This window comes from Ipomoea nil, unplaced genomic scaffold, assembly GCF_001879475.1.
Source record: "Ipomoea nil cultivar Tokyo-kokei standard unplaced genomic scaffold, Asagao_1.1 scaffold1525, whole genome shotgun sequence".
NCBI lineage: Eukaryota > Viridiplantae > Streptophyta > Magnoliopsida > Solanales > Convolvulaceae > Ipomoea > Ipomoea nil.
Genome location: NW_017617953.1, coordinates 93,403 through 107,500, shown reverse-complemented (window position 1 = coordinate 107,500; position 14,098 = coordinate 93,403). Strand labels below are relative to the sequence as shown.

Genomic DNA, 14,098 nt, shown 5'->3' with positions numbered 1-14,098 from the left:
ATTTTTTTATTATGCTGAGGTTAGATTTTTGCCGGTAAAATAGTTCAAGTTGTTTTTTCAAGTATGCTATGTGCGTAGGGATTAGGTGATGAATGCATTACAGTGTAAACATGGTGTAGCTTTAATTAGTATGGGTTTGTGCGTGTTAGTCATATATTATTTATTATTCCTATTATATGTTTAGTCAATATTGTAATAGGTGAATAAGTCTTTAGTCATCCCTCTTAAATAGGAGTCTCTTGTGCTGGTTGTTATTTCCCTTTATATTGTTCTCCTGTTCTTTTGCTGAATATTATTATCAAAACCTTTATCTAATCGTGCGTAATGGGGTTCAGTTTGTGTTTGTTTCGTAATGGGTTTTTTTTTTTTTTTTTTTTTTTTTTTTTTTGCAATGAGGTTGGATTCTTGCTGGTAATGTAGCTTGCTGTTTTTTTTTTTTTTTTATAATTTTTTTACAAGTATGCTATGTGCGTATGGGGTAGGAGGTTAATGCATTATAGTATAAACAGGGGGATGTAAAGGGGTGGATGCATTGTAATATGAACACAATTTTTTAATGTTGCAGACTGTGGCTGCGATATATGCTGAGAAGTCTGATGCGTTAGCTGGAGCTTTGGAGGACATGGCCCACTTTATGGAGCTCCATGATGACCTCCTGGGCCTGACTTTGGAGTATGATGCGTTAGCTGGGGTTTTTGACTTTGGTTTCCCTTTCCAAGTAGTTGGTGTTAGTTTTTGAATTTCGACCTTAACATTTTCGTAATAAAGATGTGTCCTCCAGTTCCACTTAATATTATCATGTGTTTGAAAATCCCAGCACCTACGCACATGCGTACGCTACTATCATGCACACGCCTTTTTTTTTTTTTTTGCACAGGCCTATTTCTTCATATGCACAGGCCTATTTCTTCATATGCTTTTGTTTTTTGTACAAGCGATATGCACAGGCTATTTCTTCATATGCTTTTGTTTTTTGTATTTGGTGTGTGCATTGGAGTGTTATGACGTGTACAATAGACCACATGATGCAAAGTTCCATTGCCAAAAAGTTGCACATGCCATACCATAAAAATGCACACACCAGTGTAAATAACAAAACTAAAAAAACGACACGGACCACATGATGCAAAGTTCCATTGCCAAAAATGCACAAAGTTCTAAAGCAAATGTCTGTATCTAGAACTAAATTAATTTACACACGGATCCAGTTCTCAATCAATTTTTAGGTCATCTAATTTTAATTAAACCTTCTTGCTCAAGAATCACTTGGTTCACGCACCAACCAAACAACACACACGCATCAACCTAACAACAGAAACACAAATAAACTAAATGAGAAAGACAGGAAAATATAAATAATATTGTCAATTAGCAACTAAACCACACCCTATCTTGCACACGGTAAGACACTGCTACCCACAAACAACCACACCAAACAAGGCAACCCCCAAAAAACGCATCAACACGAAAACAGTGGTGCCCCGGCCTAAAAAAAGAGAAAAAAATAGTTTGTTCACCAACTGAACACGCACACGCTACGCACATAACAGATATTCTAGTTCGTCCACCAAACCCCACCCCCCTCCCACCATCCCAGCGGAAAAAACCCCAATATTCAGCATATGCACAGACGATGGCACGTAAATGCACTTACCCGTTCGTTTTCTCCTCAAGCCTTGTTCACGCCAAGTTCACCTCATCAGCCTTTGTAATTCAAAGTATTAATTTCCATCCACAAACTCCCTAATTTAATGCTACATATTCTAATAATATTATGTCCATAAATAAATTAGAATTACAATTACTAATATGTCCTTTACATTGGAAAATGTCCTTAATTACTACCCTAATCTCTTATAATCTCAACCATTGATGGAAATTGAATCAATGGATATTAGGAGGCCTCATGGTCTCATCTATTAGAGGGGTGCACCGGATTCGAAGCATATATATATATATATATATATATATATATATATATATATATATATATATATATATATATATATATATATATATAAAAGGCTCATATGCGACAGTGTTGTTAGGTGCGGCGGTGCGGCCTTATCACTATCGTCAAATCTTCTCAATCTAATGGTAGTGGCTAATTACTGGAGATTTGAAGATTTAAGCGCGTTCTAGTAAGTAGGGGGTGTTATGGCAATTATAGTGGCCATTTATAGCGGTCGCTTGATAGGATACACCAACAGTGTTAACAAAAGTCACCAATAGTGTTAGGAAAAAGCACAACAATTAAATGCACAAATACACCAAAAAAATACACAACACACCCAAAAAGTACACCATATAACTCACTACCCCCAATGGTGTATTTTTGAACACTATGTGGTGCTTTTATTCATACCTAATGGTGCGTTCTGGTGATGCGTACCTAATTTGTGCATTTTTTTTGTGTGCATTTTCTAACATGGATGGTGTATATTTGTATAACTATTAGTGCGGCCGCACTGACCACACGGGAAGGCGCGGCCGCACCTGAACTTGACACCAACACGAATCCACAAATACACCAGAGTAAGGTTAATAATGCACTAATAACGAACATAAAACACATAACACTATGATTTGCCCTATTCTGGTGCCCAATGACGACTTTAGCCTTGCAGTTCGCGTAGTGTAGGTGAGAACGTGCGTGAAAATAATGGAGAAGCCTAAATGAATGTGATTCATTGGATTTATCTAATCTAATGGCCTGCAATTGACCGCACCGTCGCACCTAACAACGTTGCCGCACGTGAACTCCCATATATATATATATATATATATATATATATATATATATATATATATATATATAAATCGATTCTGGTGCGGGTGAACGCCTCAGGTGCAGTTGTGCGGTTTAATCTGAGCCATTCATCTCGTTTAAATCAATGTCCAAGATTACCAAAATTAAAAAAAAAAAAAATATGATGACAATTTTGTAATTTTTGCATCTAGGTCAAAATTAAGGTGAGTGGTTTTGTGATTAATGTGCGTGAGTTTTGAATATAAAGTGTGTGAGTCTTGTGCGTAAGGTGCGTGGGTTTTGTGCTTAAGGTGCATGGGTTTGTGCTTAATGTGAGTAGTTGTTAAAACTTAAAGTGTGGGCTTTTATGCTTAAGGTGCGTGAGATTTGTTCTTAATATGCGTGGAGTTTGTACTTAATGTGCGTGGGGTTTGTGCTTTAGGTGCGTGGGGTTAGTGATTAAGGTCTATGAGTTAATACTTAAAGTGTGTCAGTTTAAGGCTTAATGTGCGTGAGGTTTGTGCTTAATGTGCGTGGGTTTTGTACTTAATGTGCGTGAGTTTGTGCTTAATGTGAAACATTTTAAAATCTTAAGTGTGTAAGTTTTGTGCTCAATGTGCGTGATTTTTGTACTTAAGGTGAGTGATTTGTGTTCTTAAGGTGCTTTGTTTGTGGACTTAAGGTGCGTGGTGATTTGTGTATTTAAGGTGCGCCATGTAAATAAATAAATAAATAAATAAATAAATAAATATATATATATATATATATATATATATATATATATATATATATATATATATATATTCATAATTGATGGATGCAATCAACTTACACGCCTGAAGATATCAAATGAACGGATCACTGTTTTTTAGAGTTTTTTGAATCACAAAGAATCAATACCGCACCCAATCAGGCTCAAACCCATGGATGCAATCAGGCTCATACCACTAGACCACAAGATAATTTACTGGTTAAAGAGTTAATATACTTCAATCAAATGTTTAAATCGAATTTCAATATTGTTACAAGATTCTTTTTTTTTTTTTTTGTATTAATCAAAGGAAATTGCATTGTTTAAAATAATTAAAATTTATTTTTATCATTGCATGAGACATTCAAACTCTCGCGAGGAAACCCCATATACTTAGCAGGCACACGTCTTAACTACTCGACCAAAGCAACTTGTGTGTTTTTTTATAGTAGAAAAACTAAACGGATCACTATTTTTTAAGAGTTTTTTTTTTCCCTACTACTTACTCTGTTACAATATTGTAATATTTGTTTATAACTATTTTCTCAACCTACTGAATCATAAAGAATCAATACCGCCGAAATGGGGATCAAACCAATGACCTCCTATTTAAGAAAGCCACTTTATGCTACTTGACCACAAGATATTTGTTTATAACTACTTTCTCAACCTATTGAATCACAAAGAACCAATGCCGCCCAAATGGGGCTCAACCAATGACCTCCTATTTAGGAAAGTCACTTCATGCTACTAGACCACAAGATCATTTATTGGTTAAATAGTTAGTCATTTAATCAAAAGTTTAAAGCGAATTTCAATATAGTTACAAGACTCTGTTATAACGTAATATTTGTTCATAACTACTTTTTCAACTTACTAAGTTACAAAGAATCAATACTGTTCCCAATTGGGGCTCAAACCTATAACTTCCTATTTAGGAGAGTCTATTTAGGAGAGCAACTTCATGACATTAGATCACGAAATCATTTACTGGTTAAAGAGTTAATATTCTTCAACCAAAAGTCATTTTATGCCACTAGATGACAAGATCATTTACTGTTTAATTTAAAGAGTTAATATTCTTCAATCAAAAGTCACTTCATACCACTAGATCACAAGATCAAAGAGTAAATATTCTATAATTAAAAGCCACTTCATGACACTAGATCACAAGATCATTTATTGTTTATTTAAAGAGTTAATATTCTTCCATCAAAAGTTTAAAATGAATTTCAATATAGAGTAAATACCCAAAATGGTCCCTCGACTATAGCTAAATTCACAAAATGGTCCTCAACTTTCAATTTCAACCAATTAAGTCCTTAACTTTACATTTTTAACACAATTTGGTCCTCCGTCTATTTGACAGTTTGTTGACTGTGATCTTTGAGGATATATATGTAATTAGTCGGCTAAAGCGACTTGTGTGTTTTTAGTTTGTATATTTTATATAGGAAAGTGTCAAATTGACCCCCTAAGTCGAGTGGATAGTGCAATTGGGTTCCCTAAGTGAAAAAAGCTCCATTCAGGTCCCCTAAACCTGTAAAATTGTTCAATTAAGTCTAAGTTGACTTGTTTATCAGGTTAAATGCATAAGATGTTGACACGTGTCCTTATTTTATTTTTTATTAAAAATATTATTTATTATAAATTAATTAAAATAATAATAATAATAATATTTAAAAATTAAAAATTAAAAATTAAAAATTAAAAAAAAAAAAAAAAAACTGCCACCGGCTGTCCACGCTGGACAGTTAGTGGCTGTCTTCCTTTTTGAAGGACAGCCGTAGCCGTCTGGCCACGACGGTTTTAATTTTTTTTTTAATTCTTTTTAATTATTATTATTATTATTATTTTAATTAATTTATAATAAATAATACTTTTAATAAAAAAATAAAATAAGAACACGTGTCAATATCGTATGCATTTAACCTGATAAATAAGTCAAATTGGACTTAATTGAACAATTTTACAGGTTTAGGAGACCTGAATGAAGCTTTTTTCACTTAGGGGACCCAATTGCACTATCTACTCGACTTAGGGGTCAATTTGACACTTTTTCCTTTTATATATAAACCATTGTAAAACTTACTAGCATCTCCTTGTTATTGGCAGAGAAATCTAGAGCAGAGAAAAACCTCCATGGTATGTTATGGCACATTATACAAACTGTTAGGGAGGCCGAGAAATCGTGAGACGGAAACGGAGAGAGAGCGACAGAAATGACGACGGTGCAAGCGGTGATGGCGAACCTGACGGCGATGGAGCGGCAAGTGCTGACGGCGGTGAACACCGGCGGGTCGAGTCTGTCGTTGGTGGGGTCTGGATTCATAGTGCTATGCTACTTGCTCTTCAAGGAGCTCCGAAAGTTTTCCTTCAAGCTCGTCTTCTTCCTCGCCCTCTCCGTACTACTTTTATTCTTCCATTAAATTAAATTAAATTAAATGCTTTATTTATTTATTTATTTATTTATATTCTTCTCCTTTTCGGCTCTCGTTAATCTTGTTCAATGTACCTAGGGTTTTGCACTGCATATTCTATTAGCATTCGTCCTAAAGAGAGTAAAATACTATCATTAGAAATGAAATTGAAGATCATTTCTTATTTAGATTGGTTGGGATCTTCTAGATTTCACCTCCAAAATTGAGTTTGGTGTTAGTTGGAACTAACTTACAAGTGATTGCATTTGCCTTGTTACTGCAATTGTGGTGAAATTCGGGCATTGAGATCTTAGAAATTACAGTAATATTCAACTGCAAATTGCTTGGAAGTAAGTATATTAGCAGCTATATAAATATTTAAGTTATCAAGTTTTGGTCCATTGGATACTAATTTAGCTTTGAACCATCAGCTTCCCATATTTAAGTTGGCTTATTGTTGAATGTGCTCCTCAAACAAAAAGGAAAAAGAAATTGACAATTCTTGTAGCATGTATTCCACAGTTTGCATGTTTGGTCGGTGTGATGAGTGCTGTATTGATGGGTGGGATAGAAATAATTAATGGTCCATTGTCATTTTTTGTTAAGATATAAAGAGTAGAGTGTGTAAACCACCCATTCAGAAGTAAAGGAATGAAGGAAACATATGTATAGCAACTTGTTCAACTCCCAAAAACTGGATAGGAAGGAGAGTTTTCTCATCTAGAAAAATGTTTAGTTTGCCCCTTTCATCTTCCCTCTTTTCTTTCTTGAGTCAGGCATAGTTTTTGAAATCAGTGTTAGCATATCCATATATCAAGTCATGCTTTTGAAGAATGGTACAGCTCTTGATACCAACTCAGTTTTGGTCATTCTAGTTTTGATCTAACATCTTGAGCCAATGCTGTGCTTTGTATGGTTTACATATTTGTTGTTATTTTTAGTACAGTGTTTTCCTTATTCATCTATGTGCTTCTTTTAGGTAGTGAACAATTAATTAATCACATTACTTTGGGTGCAGGATATGTGCTGCAGTTTCTTCAGCATAATTGGGTAAGAATGTTTGTATGTAGGAATCACTATAATTGGCTTTCAATATAATGTTTTCTTCTCCATTGTGTCTTATGGTTGCTGAATGCATATGATTCATACTTGTAATGCAGGGATCCTTCCAAAGGGTTCTTTTGTTATGCTCAGGGCTACACAACACATTTCTTCTGTGTAGCCTCTTTTCTTTGGACTACTACAATTGCTTTTACCCTTCACCGAACAGTTGTTAGGCATAAAACTGATGTTGAAGATTTGGAGCCTATGTTTCATTTATATGTTTGGGGTACTAATTTTTACTCATATTTGATTAGACATCAGCTTCTTTTAAAATCGTTATGAACTTCTATATTTTTGTACTGAAGCAGCTTCCTTCTCTATGTATTTTATTTCTGTTAGTTGGCTCTGCATATGCTCTACTGTAATGCTATGTTCTTTGATCATATTCTTGCATAACTAATTTTCGGATAAACTACTTGCAGGAACTTCAATTGTCATGACAGTTATACGCTCTATTGGCAATGACCATAGGCATATAACTCGTTTAGGAACCTTGTGTTGGGCACAAGCAGGTCGTGCAGGAAAGGTAAGTTTGTGATGGTATAAATATTAGCTGTTTTGTCCTTGCGCAATCCACCACACAAATCACAGGAGGATAGCTACATTATTTAGCTTGAATGACCAAGAAAACCAACATCCCCTATGGCTAGGGTCAAAGTTGCTCGCTATTTTTTGACTTATTAAGTCCTCTCCTTTGTTTTTCTGCTGCCATTACATTTCTACTTGCTCCATGTAACTATCGTGCAGAAATTAGCAAAACCACACCATTATGTGAATATGCTAACAGTCAATGTTTAAAAGAGATTTTTTTTTTCCTCTGCCTAAACTTGATGATTAGCTCATGGAAATTTTGTAGCTGCAAGCTATTTACCAGTAAAGCTTGTTAAGATGGTTACCTCTTTCATGGCTCTTCAGTCCTTACATTTGAAATTGTAACAATTTGGCATGGCCTTGTAGTAAACTTCTACTCCTATTTTTGTTTGCGCTTTACAAAAAAAATTACTTCTATACATATGTAGAAGAACAAAGTTGCTACTCTAGATTATTGCGCTAACTGGAATGTGAAGGATGATGCCAAGCTAAAAATGTTTTGTGTGGCATATATAGTTGATAATATTGACTTGTACAAAGGGTTGTTTAACATGCAAAAATGAAATTGATATATTGCAGGCAGTTCACTTTGTTACATTTTATGCACCTCTCTGGGCTGCAATTCTATTCAATGGCATCACATACTTTCAAGTAATACGGATGCTTAACAACGCAACTCGTGTATGTTCAATTTCAATTCAGGCTCTTGGTTTATCTTATGCAGGTCTAAAATGAGCTTTTCTCTATACTGATTCTACTTTTGATGTTTAGATGGCAGTTGGCATGTCAGAGCGTGCATACCAGTCCGATGCACGACCAGACATGAAGGTAGGGTGAATTTATCTGAGATGCATATGACCAAAGACTAATAGAGAATTCAATGTCTAATTGTCTTAATAGATGTGAAATTAAGGATTGAAGCATTATCAGGAGTATCTTCAACATTCTTGGTTTTGGATTGCTATACATCCCACTATTCCTTTTACTAGTAATTCACCCGCGCGATGCACGGAAAAAAATTATATTATTATAAATATAAATAAAAAATAGAAAAACTAAAATATTTTAAATTATTTAATATAATAATATTTTTGAGCTTCCATTGGTCAAGTATTTATTATTTTTATAGAATACAAAATTACAATTAAAATTAAAATTATAATCTTGTATGATTAATATAATCTCTAATTATGTGCATATTCAAATAAATTTATAGAGAGAATTTACATAATTACATTGATTTCTTCTTAATTGTATTTCATCTATATTATAATTTTCACAAAACGAATAATAACTAAGGGTGTGTTTGGAAACCTGGAAAATGAGTTCTGGAAATCATTTTCCAAGTTTTCAGTGTTTGGATGTGCCTGGAAAATCAAGTCAACGGAAATCATTTTCCGTTGACTTTGGAAAATAGGCTTGTTTTGGAGGAAAATGACTTCCCTTTTTTTTGGAGGGAAGTCATTTTCCAACTTTTACACCAACATCACACCACCACCAACATCATCAACACCATACCACTACCACCATCACCACCACTACTGCCGCCGCTACCACCACTATACCACCGCAACCACCGCCACCACACCACCACCACTACCACCACCAACACCATACCACCGCAACCACTACCACCACCAACACCATACAACCGCTGTCGCCACCACCACCATACCACCGCTGCCGCCACCACCACCATACCACCGCAACCACTGTCGTCGCCGCCACCATACCACCGCAACCATCGTCACCGCCACCACCACCACCATACCGCCGCCGCCACCACCACCACCATACCACCGTAACCACCGTCGCCGCCACCACCATCACCATACCACCGTTGCCGCCACCACCACCTTACCACCGCAACCACCACCACCATCACACCACCGCCGCCACCACCACGACCATACCACCGCCACCACCACCACCATACCACCGCAACCACCGTCGCCGCCACCACCACCACCACCATACCATTACAACCATCGCCACCACACTACCACCACTGCCACCACTGTCATACCACTACCAGTTATTATTATTATTATTATTATTATTATTATTATTATTATTATTAATATTATTAATATTATTATTATTATTATATAACAAATAACACCACTACACTACACAACCACCACCACCATAATATTTTTGATATATTATTAGTTATTATTTTATTATATTTAAAATTATTATTATATTATTATATATTATTATACATGTTGTAATATTCTAAATAAAATAATTAAAATGTTTAATTATACAATTCTACTCATTTTCCAGAAAATGAACCAAACACACAAAAACAGTTTTCCAGAATGCAACCAAACACTGGAAAGGAAAATGTTTTCCGGAAAATGACTCATTTTCCAGAAAACATTTTCCAAAAGTCATTTTCCAGCTTTCCAAACGGACCCTAAGATAATTACATTTGGAAAGCAAATTTCAAATTTTGTATGTGTAAATTTAAACTCTAATTGAACACATTTTTATATGATTATATAATATATAGTTATTTTATTTTTCAAAAGTATATTTTTATATGATTATATAATATATAGCTATTTTATTTTTTAAATGTTGTGCTTTTTTTTTTTTTTTAATAATAAAAGATGTTGTGGCATTAATTGTAACATTAATTATTTCCCAAACTATATAGCTTTATTATATAAAGGATTTATTTTTTATTGTGACAAGGTGTACATTGCTGATTTCCACCTTACTAAGGATTGGACACACTTTTTATCCTTCCTATACAATGCTCCCAATTTCCTAGCTTCATCTTACCAAAGAAAGGGAAGGAAAGTTAAATCATGAAGTTTTTACTCGTCATAATCCTCAAATTAGGTGGAAGTCAAAATTATTCTCTCATCTCTGCACCCCTCTCTTCTCACTCCCCCGGGTTTCCTAAGAAAATATTCAACACACCCTAAAATTCACTGTTCTTGAAATCTGTATGATATAATTTCTTGGATAACTGAAGAGCTATTGTTGTCATGAATCATGGTTGAGCAATTAAGTTGCATAGTTTAGTTCCCAGCGGTTCTGAATTTTCATTAATATACAAAAAAATATTCAACGCACCCTAAATGTGTCATTATGCTAGTTTTCATTTAAATTGCCTAATTTTTCCTAATAATGACTGCTTTACAGGCGATGAGTCGATGGGGCTACTATCCGCTTATTCTGATAGGTTCATGGTTTTTTGCCACAGTAAATCGCATACATGATTTTATTGAACCAGACCATAAAATCTTTTGGCTTTCAGTACTTGACGTTGGCATGGCTGCTCTTATGGTTAGTATTTCTAACGAGTACATGCATCCTGTGGAGAATTTATTTATCCAGGCTCCTGGGATATATGCTTCTTAATTTTTGAAATTTGCACAGCATAGATATTTGGGACTTTTAATTGATATTGATTATGATTGTTAAATAGTTATTTGTATATCCATGTTTGTGCTTTAATTCTTTTATAAGAAATTTAATGTGTTTCCTTGATGTCTTTCTAATTTCCATACACCACCAACAAAGTTGAATTATCACTGATTACTTAGGTGTCTTAGAATGTGATCTAACAAATTACTATAATTACCATTTTATTTTTATAAAGAGTAGAAGCACTTGAGAGAATCATGTGTAAGGGTCACATTGACTTCAAAATGATTATTCATCTTCCTTATTCTGTATTCTTCCAAGATTCACACTTTAGAGTATCAACAAGCTCTTTTGTTGTCTCTTTCTGCCTTTTTGTAATAATGGGCAAGTATTGATTTAGTATTTAACCTTGTCTATGCTCTTGTCTTAGGGTCTTTTTAACTCAATAGCATATGGCCTGAACTCATCAGTGCGACGGGCAATTCATGAAAGATTAGACCTGTAAGGCTTTGTTACTCAAATTCTGTAATTTTGATACATGAACCCCACCCACCCCCATTCGCCCTAAAACCAGAAACAGGAAAGATAGTAAATAAGTTAATAAAAAATATTCATTTCTTGTTTGGCATGTATTCATCCAGATTGCCAGAAAGCTTACGCAGATGGTTTCCCAAGAGCTTGAGGTCAAGTGGCCAACAGCAAGACAGTGAACTAATTCCATTAAAAGTTGAGAATCAACAATAGCACTGAGATCTTTGCACTTGTACATCACTAGGTGATTTGGTGAAGGGGAAATGTACTAAAGCAAGAAACCGAGAAACCTGCTCTGCCGGCATCATACTATTTGTGCATAGAAGATAAACGGTTTGTCTCACTCCTGCTCACGTGTTCCTCTTCGGTTTCTTTTTCCATTCAGACATTAAAGCTGAATCAAAATCTATCATTCTTTCTTTCGAATTGGGCTGGAACAGCTGTGATTTTCTACTGTATTGGCAAGCTTCACGAAACACAACTGTAGGATTATCATCATATTAAAAGGCATCAGCAGTTGGCTATGGTGATGATGATGATAATGAGATGTGCATTCTTTAGATCGAGAAGAATATTCTTAGACTAAAATCTGTTGTGAATTTTCTTTTCCTTCTGACATGATTATGTACTTCCTAATTTCTCAAACAGAGTGTTATACTCCTCAAGACATGTTTACAGCTAAACAACTCTACATTTTATCCTTGTCTAGGGCAACACCTACTTATCTTGTACCGTACCATTTTTTAGGTTCAGTTTCATGCTTTCAGCCACCAGACCAAAGCAATTTGCTAATTTGATTCTACCCGAGTTTTTATTATTGGACACAATAATTAATCCCTTCGTTGAATTGTAAACACTTTTAATAAGTGGGACAGTTAATTTCGATTGTACTCAGGTCGGATACTGTGATTAGTTTCCTAATTAAATTGTAAGCACTTCTAATGAGCGAGACAGCTGATGTAAGGTTGCTCCATATTTAAAGTCAAGTATCAAACCTTGGCTAATTAGGAAACCACTATGGCTACATAATGATTAATTCCTTTGCTAAATTGTAGACATCTATAATAGGTGAGACAATTAATTTTGATTGTACTCTGATTTTTATTATCGGACGCAATGATTAACTCAGCTAATTAATTTCCTAATTGAATTGTAAACACCTTTAATAAGTGAGATAGTTGATCCAAGGTTGCTCCATATCCAAAGTAAAGTATCGAACCATGGCTAATTAGGAAATTTGCTTTCAACCAGATCAAAGCAACTGGCTAATTAGGAGTAATAGAAATTGCAAAAGCCAAAGATAAAATTAGAAAATGATTCAGATCCATTCAGAACATTATATACATATACATATGATGATAATTGATTAAGGTGGGGGATTGAGACTGGAAAGGGTATCGAATTTCAAGCACAGGCGCAGGGATTATCCACCACCACGACGTCCTCCTCGCCGCCGCTCCGGAAGAGCAGGTACCCCACGGAGAGGCCCACCACGACGGCGATCAGCACGCCCGCGTTGAACGACATGACGGCCAGCATCAGCATGTACCCGATCGCGGAGTTGACCCCGAAAAGCACAGCCCCGGCGAACCTCGCCGCATACCGGCGGCCACCCACGGTCAAGGTCGGGAGGGAGTAAAGGAGCGGCGCGTTGATGGGGCTTGGCTGAGACGATGGCGGAACCGAGCAGGGGCCGTCGAAGCCCTTCTTGGCGCTGAGGGTGGAGATCAGCTTGAACCGCTGGCGGCGCTCCTCCATGTACTGGTAGAAGACGGCGAAGATGAGACAGGCCAGCAAGGTGAGGGTGTAGCTGGTCCAAGAATCGGTTTTCCAGAAATCGAACAAAAGGGTCACGTTTTTGCCCCAGTAGAAGGTCATGTGCATCATCTTTGCAGATCTGATGTGCTCTGACGATTCAAGAACTGAAATCGGAGAGAGGAGAGGGGTAACCGGTAGGTTTGGTGACCGCTTGCCGCCGGGAATGGAAGAGAGGGGGGTGGTGGGTGTTGAAGTCTTGAAGATAAGAAAGGGGCTGATGCGTAAAGGAAGCCGAAGACAACAAAAAATGTAATATAGGAATTTGTACCAAAAACGTTTGCGTGAATGTTACTGGACATCCTACATTTAGAAATAGATTTTGGATTGTAGATAACTCAGTTAGTTTTAAGGTGGTAAATTTTATATATATATATATATATATATATATATAGAGGGTGCAGACCCCCTTATTAAATGAGATGGTGAGATGAGATTACATCCATTTATAAACTTGTAATGGATGGATGAGATTGAATGATGAATATAATGTAAATAAGGGCATATTTTAAATAAAGGGTTTAAAAGTAATTGTATTAATGTGTTAATTTTGGTTAGAATTAGATTGAAATCTTTATCATAATCAAAGATTACAAATATTATGGAAATAAGTTGTAGTCAATTCTAGACAATGTCGGTAGGAGTTTAACTTTGTACATTGGTCTGTGCATTAGTAATTGAAATTGTATTATGAGAGTTGCTGACTTAAGTATGTAATTAACTTTGTACGTTGGTCTGTGCATCCAGGTTCTA

General features: G+C 35.6%; 2 protein-coding genes across 3 annotated transcripts; one reads left to right on the top strand and one right to left on the bottom strand.

Annotated features, from left to right (window-relative positions):
• Positions 1-5,592: 5,592 nt before the first annotated feature.
• On the top strand, positions 5,593-12,237 carry LOC109189288 (G-protein coupled receptor 1). Of its 2 annotated transcripts, XR_002055569.1 has the most exons (10): positions 5,593-5,905; positions 6,939-6,970; positions 7,081-7,250; positions 7,447-7,550; positions 8,195-8,296; positions 8,387-8,443; positions 10,775-10,918; positions 11,430-11,500; positions 11,641-11,863; positions 11,971-12,237. XR_002055569.1 is itself a non-coding variant. In XM_019340081.1 (9 exons), the coding sequence occupies exons 1-9, from the start codon at positions 5,723-5,725 to the stop codon at positions 11,741-11,743; spliced, it is 966 nt and encodes a 321-aa protein (XP_019195626.1). In that variant the 5' UTR covers positions 5,593-5,722; the 3' UTR covers positions 11,744-12,237. The 2 variants fall into 2 exon arrangements, 1 of the variants encoding a protein (XP_019195626.1); XM_019340081.1 differs by having other exon boundaries at positions 11,641-12,237.
• Positions 12,238-12,815: 578 nt separating this feature from the next.
• Positions 12,816-13,641, bottom strand: LOC109189290 (copper transporter 5.1-like). Its single transcript, XM_019340084.1, has one exon. The coding sequence runs from the start codon at positions 13,415-13,417 to the stop codon at positions 12,935-12,937; it is 483 nt and encodes a 160-aa protein (XP_019195629.1). The 5' UTR covers positions 13,418-13,641; the 3' UTR covers positions 12,816-12,934.
• Between the last annotated feature and the right edge of the window lie 457 nt (positions 13,642-14,098).